At 48.4% G+C, this 11,843-nt stretch overlaps 1 protein-coding gene across 1 annotated transcript; it reads right to left on the bottom strand.

Moving 5' to 3' along the window:
- Nucleotides 1-9,172: 9,172 nt before the first annotated feature.
- On the bottom strand, nt 9,173-10,471 carry LOC124775691 (nematocyst expressed protein 3-like). Its single transcript, XM_047250519.1, has 2 exons — nt 10,257-10,471; nt 9,173-9,746 (listed from the first exon to the last, which is right to left on the bottom strand). The coding sequence occupies exons 1-2, from the start codon at nt 10,469-10,471 to the stop codon at nt 9,173-9,175; spliced, it is 789 nt and encodes a 262-aa protein (XP_047106475.1).
- Nucleotides 10,472-11,843: the final 1,372 nt, after the last annotated feature.

The following is an 11,843-nucleotide window of genomic DNA, read 5'->3' as shown; positions in this document are numbered from 1 at the left end:
AGATTGTAGTGTAGCACTCGTGATAGAATAGAAAACGTGTTCAGGGAACTTAAAAGGGAGCCATTGGAGGAAGGCGGAAGTTGCCCTATCAGAACTCTCCTAGGTAAATTAAAAAAAAAAGTTCTGCTGTTTCCTTCGTATACGCTGAGTGGAGACTATGAGACCAATATAAGAGAGCGCGGGATACATGTGCATACAAACAGTTATTTTTTCTTCGTTCCTAACGCAAAAATGAATGAATGAGTGTATGGCATCGTTGGCCGGGAGGCCCCTATTCGGGGAAGTTCGGGCGCCAAGTGCAAGTCTTATTTCTTTCGACGCCACATTGGGCGACTTGCGCACCGGTGATGAGAATGAAATGATGATGGGTCCCCTAGTGGAGAAAATCTCCAACCCGCCCGAGAATCGAACCCGGGCCCGCTTGCATGGGAAGCGGGCATGTTACCACCTAGCTAAGCAGGTGGACGTTCCTAACGCAATTTGTGTAAGACAGGAAGTGGTTCAAGTACACTCTCTACAATGTCGGGCCATATGCCTAGAAGAATATCTACATGTCGAGAACAACCTCATGTCGTTGTACTGTGAATCTGTCCCTAAACACGGAAAAACCAACAGAAATCAAGAGTAAATGGGCCTATACTGCGTAAACCCGGAACTGCACCGACAAAATTTCAGTTATTCTTTTAGGTATTTTCTAAGTATTTTAGTGTAAGTATCCTGTAGGCTATGGGAGCTCGTTAGAAGTAATAATGTAACTAAGATTTATTCGATTTGTTGCTCCAGTTACTTTTATGTGAAAACAGGTTCACAACAGGTAAAAGCCTTAATATGCTAGCACCAAAACACAAAACACAGAGCAAAGCAAAAACCCTCAGGTGCGTCAGTACCGTGATGCCGTTACCATGCATATCCTGAAACTCTTGACCAATAAAACTATTCATACCGTTAACGAAACAACTAACAATGTCAGAAAAACAAGTCTAAGTCAAAACCGAACAGTACTGAATGAAAATTTGAGGGCGAAGTCTCAAGTGGTCATTAGACTAGTCAACAGTAAGTTGTTGCAAACAAGACACGTAGCTTATACTGGACATATTGAAATGTAGCGCAGATTTACTGGATAATTATTTTAGATCTAAGACTGTTTCACAAAAAAAGAATAAACTGACCAACAACTTAAGGTGTTACAAGACGTCGTTTCTAGATGATATTTAATGTGCAAAAAGTGTGTAAACAAGAAATGCAGTATACTTGATACGTTTTATATCGACCTCTTCCTCTGCACTAAATTCCAAGTGAAAACAATTTCCCGTTTGGACATTCGGATGAGGGTTTTCAGAATCGGTTTATCGTTATACGTATTGGGGTGATGTATATTAAAAGTGTGAATGTTTAGGAGAAACTATAAAATCTAAAGACAGAGACGGACTGGCTAAAGTTTTGCCTAATATGGGTTGGTAAGATAAGGACAGAGACTTTTGCCAGACGTCTATAGCGTACCACAGCCTCTGAATCATATTTGGTTCATTATGAGAAGATTAATACGTAAGAGTTATGACGTGCACTGGAGTTACCAAATCATTCGTCTCAGAACTGACACGAGGTCAACGCAAATGCTCACCCCAAAAACCGGTGATGATCAACTAGGAACAATACGTGTAAAAATTGATAAATTTAACGCATATGTGGAATGAGATAATAATCTTAACTTCTTGTGTGACTGGAATGCTATAGTATTGGCAAGGGAGAAGGCAGAGTTACTGGAGAATATGGGATGGAGAAAAGAACCAGTAGGGGAGACAGGCTCTTAGACTCTACTATGGGTTTCAACTGGTTGTAGCAAACACTATCTTTGTGGATACCAAGTGAAGAGGGTATATTGTAAATATGAGGATGTTCTGAAAAGTAATGCCTCCAAATTCGTTAAGCCAAAACTCTTAAAGTTTTGAAATAGAACAAATGTTATTAACATTCTACATTTTTATTCTTCATGTGTACATCTTAATTTTTTTAATAATCATCCTGACGACGAACGCGTTTCTCCCAGCGAAACACTAGTTTGTTCATACCGTCACTTTAGAATGTTTAAATTCATTGACGGGGCCAAATTTCACCTCTGCTTGCACCGCTTCATCACTATCAAAATGAAGTCCTCAAAAGTGTTCTTTAGATTTGGAAACCGATGAAAATCGGATGGAGCCAAGTCGGGACTGCATGGAGGTCGATCGATGACAGTGAGTCCAAGCGCTTGCACGGGCATAGCTACTTTATATACTGCTATGTCACACGTTACAATTCGGAGCCCCCTAGCTGTAGAGGGCTGCAAAATGCGTATATTTGTAGAATAAAGATTTAGGATGTTAATAATGTTTGTTTTATTTAAGCTTTACTTTTGAGCACGCCCTCGCACCCAGGAAAGAAAATGTCAGTTGGACCATATCATCAATAGATAGAACCAAACATGGACTGGAAGTGATATTTAGGTATGAGTGTCATTTTAGAACATGAGTAATAATTTGTTGCATCGAAATGAGCGATAAAAATGGTGGAATTAATCAAAAGAGATATTGACATCTTAACAAGAAATACGAGTGATGCTTTCCAAGTCATTTAAAACGATTGCTATTTAAGTAATTGGGTTCCAGCCAGATTACAGGCTGTTAATATCATAAATCCGTCGTAAAATATGGGCCTAACGTGAACCTTCTTGCGTACACAAACTGTTAAAAAAATTTCGGTACAGAGAGACGTGCAAAACGTAATGTCACCTTAGTAACTAGAATTCCACTTAAAATTTCTATAATCTGTAACGGAGTCGACATGAATAATCGTTACTGACTTCGTAATTATTTTTAAAGTTATCTCTTGCTGTTGGAAATTAAGCAGGAAAGGAAACACTGAACCGGAGCAAGTGAAGCCCATGATCTGCTATATTCTGCCATCAAAATTCGGATTCAGGCACTAGAGTTCTAGCTGGACGTTAATGGTAGTACCGACTCCGCACGCTTCCCTCCAACACAAAATTGGTGATCCCTTGTGCTTAAGAACGTGTCTTAGCAACCGATCCCTTCTTTTAGTCAGGTTGCGCTACGAATTCCTCGTCTCCCCAATTCTATTCAGCACCTCCTTATTAGTTATGTGATCTACCCATCTAATCTTCAGCATTCTTATGTAGCACCACATTTCGAAAGCTTGTATTCTCTTCTTGTCTAGACTATTTATCGTCCATGTTTCACTTCCATACATGGCTACACTCCACACAAATACTTTCAGAAACGACTTCCTGGCACTTAAATCTATACTCGTGTTAAGAAATTTATCTTCTTCAGAAATTCTTTCCTTGCCATTAACAGTCTAAATTTTATATTCTCTCTACTTCGACCATCATCAGTTATTTTGCTCCCAAAATAGCGAAACTCATCTGCTACTTTCAGTGTCTCATTTCCTAATCTAATTCCCTCAGCATCACCAAATTAATTCGGCCACATTCCATTATCGTCAGTTTGGTTTTGTTGATGTTCATCTTATATCCTCCTTTCAAGACACCGTCCATTACGTTCAACTGCTCTTCCAGGTCCTTTGCTGGCTCTGCCAGAATTACAATGTCATTAGCAAACCTCAAAGTTTTTATTTCTTCTCCATGGATATTAATTCCTATTCCAAACTTCGCTTTTGTTTCTTTTACTGTTTGCTCAATTTATAGATTGAATAACATCGGGGATAGGCTACAACCCTGTCTCACTACCTTTTCAATCACTGCTTTCCTTTCGTACCCATCAACTCTTATAACTGCCATCTGGTTTCTGTACAAACTGTAAATAGCCTTCGCTGCCTGTATTTGACCTCTCCCACTTTCAGAAGTTGAAAGATGGTATACCAGTCAACATTGTCAAAAGCTTTCTCTATGTCTTTCCTTAATTTATCTTCTAAGATAAGCCGTAGGGCGAGTATTGCCTCGCGTATTCCAACATTTCTACGGGTCCAAACTGATCTTCACAGAGTTCGGCTTCTACCAGTTTGTCCATGCGTTTGTAAAGAATTTGTGGTAGTATTTTGCAGCCATGACTTATTAAACTGATAGTTAGGTAATTTTCATACCTGTTGACTCCTGCTTTCTTTGGGATAGGAATTATTATATTCTTCTTTTAGTCTCAGGGTATTTCACTTGTCTCATACATCTTGCTCACCAGATGGTAGAGTTTTGTCGTGGCTGCTCTCCCAAGGCTATCAGTAGTTCTGATGGAATGTTGTCTACTCCCGGGGCCTATTTCGACTTAGGTCTTTCAGTGCTCTGTCAAATTCTTCACGCAGTATGATGTCTTCCGATTCATCTTCATCTACGTCATCTTCCATTTCCATAATATTATTCTGAATTACATTGCCCTTATATAGACCTTCTATATACTCCATCCACCTTTCTGCTTTTCCTTCTTTGAGTGTTTTTCCATCTGCTCTCTTGATATTCATACAGGTGGTTCTCTTTTCTCCAAAGGTGTCTTTAATTTTCCAGTAGGCAGTATCTATCTTACCCCCTAATGATATATGCCTCTAAGTGTTTACATTTGTCCTCTAGACATCGTTGCTTAGCTGTTTTACACTTCCTGTCGATCTCATTTTTGAGACGTTTGTACTCCTTTTTGCCTATTTCATTTACTGCGTTTTTATATTTTCTCCTTTCATCATTTAAATTCAGTATCTCTCCTGTTACCCAAGGATTTCTACTAGCCCTCGTCTTTTTATCTACTTGACCCTCTGCTGCTTTCACTATTTCATCTCTGAAAGCTATCTATTCTTCTTCTTATTTCTTTCCCCTGTATTGGTCAATCGTTTCCTAATGCTCCCTCTCAAACTATCTACCACCTCTTGTTCTTTCAGTTTATCCAGGTCCCATCTTCTTAAATTCCTACCTTTTTGCAGTTTCTTCAGTTATAGTCTACAGTTCATAACCAATAAATTGTGGTGAGAGTACACATTTGCCCCTGGAAATGTCTTACGATTTAAAACATGGTTCCTAAATCCATGTCTCACCATTATATAATCTACATGAAATCTTCCAGTGTCTCCAGGCCTCTTCCACGTATAGAACCTTCTTTCATGAATCAAACCAAGTGTTAGATATGAATAAGTAATGCTCTGCGTAAAATTCTACCAGGTCGATTTCTCTTTCATTCCTTACCCCCTGTCCACATTCACCTACCACTTCTCCTTCTCTTCCTTTCCTACCATTGAATTGCAATCCCCCATTACTATTAAATTTTCGTTTCCCTTAACTACCTGAATACTTTCTTTTATCGCATCTTACATTTCTTCAGTCTCTTCATCATCTGTAGAGCTAGTTGGCATATCAACTTGTACTACTGTGGTAGGCATGGGCTTCATGTCTATCTTGGCTACAATAATGCGTTCACTATGCTGTACGTAGTAGCTTATCCGCAGTCCTCTTTTTTATTAATTATTAAATCTAGTCCAGCATTAACCCTATTTTATTTTGTATTTACAATCCTGTATTCACCTGACCAGAACTCTTGTAACTCCTGCCACCGAACTTCACTAATTCCCACTATATCTAACTTTAACCTATCCATTTCCCTTTTTAAATTTTCTAAACTACCTGCCCGATTAAGGGATCAGACATTCCACGCTCCAATATGAACGCCAGTTTTCTTTCTCCTGATAACGACGTCCTCCTGAGTAGTCCCCACCCGGAGATCCGAATGGGGGACTATTTTACCTCCGGAATATTTTACCCAAGAGGAAGTCATCATTACTTAACCATACAGTAAAGCTGCATGCCCTTGGGAACAATTACAACTTTAGTTTCCCCTTGCTTTCAGCCGTTCGCAGTACCAGCACAGCAAGGCCGTTTTATTTGATATTACTGGGGCAGATGAGTCAATCATCAAGACTGTTGCCCCTGCAACTACCGAAAAGGCTGCTGCCCTCTTCAGGAACCACACGTTTGTCTGGCCTCTCAACAGATACCCCTCCGTTGTGGTTGCACCTACGGTACGGCTATCTGTATCGCTGGAGAACTCATATGACCGGGCAACGGTTTTCCAGTCATGTACGGTTCAACAGATGTGGTCACTAGCCCAGGAGAGGCCCTGCAGACGATGTCGGTCGTTTGCTGCTGTAGCTCATTGACGCCAAATTTCTCCACGCTATTCAAACGGATACGCTATTCGAACGTCTCACATTGATTTCTGATAAGACCGTCGGGCACAGCGTTGTCCTCGGTGAGAGGTAATGCATGAAAATAGGTGAAATATGGCGCATTCTTGACACTGTGGATCTCGGAATACTAACTTCCCTAACGATTTCGGAAATGGAATGTCGCAAGCGTCTAGCTCCAACTATCATTCCGCGTTTAAAGTCCGGTAATCCCCATCGTGCGGCCACAGTCACGTCGAGACATATTCACATAAATCATCTGCGGACAAATGGCAGATCCTCGCGTGGATCTGCACGGAGATAACTTGTCCTCCGATGTGTGGTGGAGTTCGCAGCAGTTACTGCTTTGCCTCCCACGCATGCCGATGTAATGCGTCTTCACATGTAGATTGTCTTCTTGGGTGTCTCCTCAGCACAGTTCTGCAGTGCTAGCTATGCAGCGAGCAGGTGTGGCCAGCGGGTGGTGACGCTGCGCGGCAGTTTTCGGCCCAGCGTCCGGATTTGGGCGTTGCGTGACCGGCCAGCACGTTCGTAACAGGTGCGGGCGGTCGTCCTGAAGAGGTCACGGAGCAGAGGTACGTCGTGAAGATGAGCGGTGGGGAAATCGTAAGGCAGGTGTAAGGCCAGCCGAAGGATGCGATTCTGCAGTGTCTCCAGCTTCTTCAGGTTCGTGTCGGCGGTGTTCCCCTAGACGACGACGGCGTATTAGAGTACAGGGCGGAGCAGCGCCTTGTACAGAGTGATGCCCAGCCGTGGTGGTAGTTGGGAGCCGGGGTTCAGCACCGGGTAGAGTATGTGGAGCCTGTTCCGCACTTTCTTCTTCACTTCGCGGATGTGCGGAACCCACGTGAGTCGGCGGTCGATGGTGACGCCGAGGTAAAGCGCCGTTGGACGCCACGGGACAGGGCTGCCACCGACGGTGAGCGGTTGCAGACCTGCAGGAAAGAGTCGCCTGGTGAAGATCAGGAACTGCGTCTTGGCCCCATTGAATTGTAGACGCCACTTGACTGCCCAGGCTGCCAGGGTGCCAACGGCGAGCTGCAGACGGCGGCGCATGATGGCGGCATTGAGGCTCCTCGTATAGAGAGCCGTGTCACCTGCGTACAGGGCGAGCCGCACACGGTCGATCTTCGGCACATCAGAAGTGTGCAGCGAGTACTGGAGTGGCCCCAAGACCGAGCCCTGCGGCACACCGGCGTTGATGCGGTGGACGGAGGACAAACCATGCGCGGCCCGCACATGGAAGGTCCTATCGCCAAGATAGGAACGGATGAGACGGATGTGCGACGTCGGGACCCCAAGTTCAAAAAGCTTGAATAAGAGGCCGCGATGCCACACACTGTCGAAAGCACGCGACACGTCCAGGATCACCGCACCGAAGAACTCGCGCTGCTCGAGGACGACGAACGCATTTTCCACTAGCCGAAGGAGCTGGTGAACTGCCGAGTGGCCCCTGCGAAAGCCGAACTGCTCTTCGGGCAGGAGGCCTTCCACGTCAACGTGGCGCTGCAGCCGCCTGATGTACACCCTTTCAAAGACCTTGGAGACGGCCGGCAGTAAACTAATAGGTCTGTAGTTCGCGGGCTGGCGCAGATCCTTCCCCATCTTCGGAATCGCCACGATCTCTGCATGCTTCCAGGACTGAGGAAAACCGCAGGACCGGAGGATTACATTAAAGACGTCGGCGAGATGAGTGACAGCCACCGGCGGCAACTTCTGGAGAAGGGCGTTGGAGACTTCGTCTGGGTCCGCAGCTTTCCTGGGGTTCAGGGCACGCAGGATGGACGACACCTCTTCCGCCGTCGTCTCTTGTCATCGTCGTCACGTGCCTCCAAGTAGCGTGGGAGCCGGTCAGCAACCAGGTCGTCGTGGGCAGCGTCGGTCGGGTCTTCTATCGGCGTAAACGCAGCCCCAAAGGCGTCTGCAAGGGCACCAGCTGGTTCGCAGACAACCTGACCATGGACCATCAGCGAAGGGATACGTTGCGTGCGGCGTAGGAAACGCTTTGTCGTCCGCCAGGCCGTGCCGTCGTCAAGGCAGAGGGTGGCGACCTTGTTATTCCAGTCGCGATGGCGATGGTTGTCGATGGCGGCCCGGATGTCCCGACGCATCCTGTTGAGGAGGCGCTTGGTGTCGGCATTTCTTGTCCTCTGCCACTCCCGGTAGACCCAGTTCTTCTCAGTGATGGCCGCAAGGATGTCCGGCGGCAGCTGGCGGGAATAGTCAGGCGGAGTGCGTGGTCGGGGTGGCGTTGCTATGTTGGCGGCGTCGATCTTGGTTGCCGCGAAGTGCAGAAGTGCTGCGTCCGCTCCAGCTTCCGCAGGGGGCGACGCGGCGGCGAGTGAGTCCGTCACGGCTGCTTGAAACCTGTCCCAGTCGATGCTAGCAAGTGAGATGCCTCTCCTGGGCTGTTGTAGGGCGTATAGGTCTATATCAAAAACCACTGGGACATGATCAGAAGACAGTGCCGTCCTCGTCGTGGCAGTTATCTGATGAGGGATGCCCTTGACGACCGCGATGTCGATTATATCCGGGAGGCCACGGGCAGGGAAGATAGTCGGACCGTACAGCACCACCACAAGCGCATGGTGACGTTCCGCTACCCGGAGCAGGCAGCGTCCAGAGGCATTGGTGATCCTGGAGTTCCAGGAGACATGTTTACTATTGAAGTCCCCAGCGACGAACACCTGCCCCCTCAAGGAGAGCAGAGCATCGATGTCAGCAGGGTCCAGTGGACGAGACGGCGGTCGATAGGCAGCGACGAACGTGATGGCGCCCGCCGAGGTATGAACGATGACACCAGTGGCCTCCAGCCCCTCCACCCGCCGTCAGTCGATCGGTGCGGTAGCTGGAGTAGTTTGCCGCCCTGACGTCGACCCCAGGCTTCAGATGGATTTCGTTGATGAGACGGACGTCGACGGCTTCGTCTCGAAGAAATTGGCGAAGTTCGCCGGCTTGAGTGCGGACGCCGTTGGCATTCCACGCGACGACCGTGAGCCCTCTAACGCTGCCCATGGTGCAGCTGGTGAGGGTTGACAGCGGTCGGGGCCGGAGAGGCCATCGGCACTGCAGCGGTGAGTTGTTGCGACAGGACTTTGATCAACTTCGTGGCACCGGTCATCAGGGCAGTGAGCTGCGCGACGAGGTTGGCCAGGTCAGCGGTGGAGGCAGCAGGCGCGGCCCCGTCGCTGGAAGGGGGAGGCGTGGCTGCTTCTCTGTGAGAGTCCACCTGGGGCTGCTCGACTGACGGTGCCGAGCGCTGGGTACCCAGGGGGCGTCGACCCCCGCGCCGGCGGTTGGCGGGGCGCGGTCCGGCCGACGTTCCGGGAGAGGCAGCTCCCGGCTCCGTCACTAGCAGCTGGGGTGGAGGCGCAGGAGCCTCAGGTGTTAGCACGGCCTCGGATGCGGTGGGATCAGGAGCGGCAGACGCTGTCGGGACGGCGGAGGGCGCCCCTGATGCTGCCGCCGCGAAAGAGACGCCGGGCCGTCTCGTTGCTGGTGTCTTCGGACGGGGAGCGGGTGTTTGGCCACGTTGGCGAGCGATGGCACGCTTCCACACCTCACACCCACGATAACTGGCCACGTGTGCACCGCCACAGAGTGCACATGTCGGCTTCTCGGTAGGTGGACGGGGGCACGCATGTCCTGCTTGGGCGCCGGCGCATTTAACGTATCTGTCCGGCATAGAGCAGTGGCGCGCGACGTGATTTATCCCCTGGCAGCGAAAGCACTGCACTGGGCCTCTCCGGGAGCGAAGATCTTCGGTCTGAACCGGAACGTCGGCGACCCGCGTCAATTGGTAGAGCTTGCGGTTCTCCACGGTGTCGGAGCAGACGACCAGGAAGAGCGGCATATCATCGCGTGATTTAGGCGACATCATCTTCACGACTGCCCGGATGTAGAAGCCCAGGTCAGCGAGTTCACGATGCAGGTGATCGGCTTCCATGTTGAACGGGAGATCGCGGATTACAATCTTCAAGACCTTGTCAGGTGCGGAAGCGTGGATATAGAATAGGATACCACGCTCAGACGCCTCCTGAGTGACCCGGCGATAATCGTCAGCAGTGCGGAGTGTGACCCTGTACAGGACACGCCCTGCAGGCTTCACGGTGTACACGGCCGTTGTCCAGCTGCGCAACAACTTCTGCAGTTCCCCACAGGGCGGCCGAAACTGGAGGACCACCGGCGGGAGATGGAAGTCTTTCTTCGGCGAAGGATCGCGCGGCAGCTGTTCCGGCGCGTCAGCGAGCGCGTCGTATGAGTTGGCGACGGCAGTTGGAAGCGTCGTCGATGACTGCATGCGTCTTGCAGTTCACCGGGCCGGGACAAAGCCGTCGGCGTCAGGGGCGAAATCTTGCTTGGCCCTCTTCTCGATCGGCGAGCTGCGAACAGCGGATGTCGCGGCTGTTGCCCTCCTCTTCTTTTTCCCGCTACGTCCGCGTGGCTGAGGCGCGGTGGAGCTCTCACCTTCAGAATCGGGGAGCGGAGCAGACAGCGCTGTCTTCAAGGTTTCCGTAGCTGTGTCCATCAAATCCATAGCCATAGCACTGGTCGTAGTAAGTGGGGGGCCAGATGGGGCCGCCGACGGCGCAAGCGCGGCCGGACGGCGATCTGCCACGCCCTTCGCGTCGCTAGCAAGCGCAGGTACGTCCTTCTCGCGGCTGCACATCTCAGCGACTCGTGCGTCTATGGCAGATCCGCTAATGCACTGCTCTTTTATACCCTGTGTACGCGATACTACCGCCCTCTGTATATGTGCATATCGCCGTCCCATGACTTCTGTCACCTCCATGTTGTTTTCAGGGTATTTTTAAAATACGTAATTCTATACAAAAGATGAGGAACAGAATAATAACTGAAATTAAGATTATTTTTTGTTTTAACTGGGAAGATTTTTTTACATCAAACCCCAAGTTTATCATCTGCTTAAGCAGAATTTATGAAGTATCAAGAATCTGTGTATACGAGTTATGGAGTTGATACTGTGTGTAAAGAATGAGAGATACGAATTATTTGAGTCATTGTTTAATGGAGAATCTTGTTATGGTACGGTAGCTGAGAACGAGTACGTGGAAAACAACTTGGCTCCTCGGCAGATCATCTCATTATAATCTATAGAAAGTGGACGCACGACGGTGAAACCGCTTGAATCAGACAAGACGTGGGACGCCTGTACGTCATCAGGGTATTATGATACCCGAAATCTGTCTTGTTTGCACACTGAGTGACAAAAGTAGTAGGATAGCGATACGTTCATGTACAGATGGTGATAGTATCTCGTGCAAAAGGTATAAAAGGACTGTGTATTGGAGGAGCTGTCATTTGTACTCAGGTGATTCATGTAGTAGTGTACGACGTGATTATGCGTGCTCGGCGGGAATTAACAGACTCTGAACGCGGGTTGGTAGGTGGAGCTAGACGCATGCGACATTCCATTTCGGAAATCGTTAGGGAATTCGGTATTCCGAGATCCACAGTGTCAAGAGTGTGCCGAGTACACGAAATTTCAGGCATTACCTCTCACCAAGGACAGCGCAGTGGCTTACGGCGTATACTTAACAACCGAGAGCAGCGGCCATTGGGTAGAGTTGTCAGTGCTAATAGAAAAGCACGACTGCGTGCAATAACGGCAGAAATCAATTTGGGTCTGATGACGAATGTATTTGTTTGGA

Source organism: Schistocerca piceifrons, chromosome 2 (assembly GCF_021461385.2).
Source record: "Schistocerca piceifrons isolate TAMUIC-IGC-003096 chromosome 2, iqSchPice1.1, whole genome shotgun sequence".
NCBI classification, from domain to species: domain Eukaryota; kingdom Metazoa; phylum Arthropoda; class Insecta; order Orthoptera; family Acrididae; genus Schistocerca; species Schistocerca piceifrons.
The sequence above is the reverse complement of the archived record's forward strand: the minus strand, read 5'-3'. Positions and strand labels throughout refer to the sequence as shown.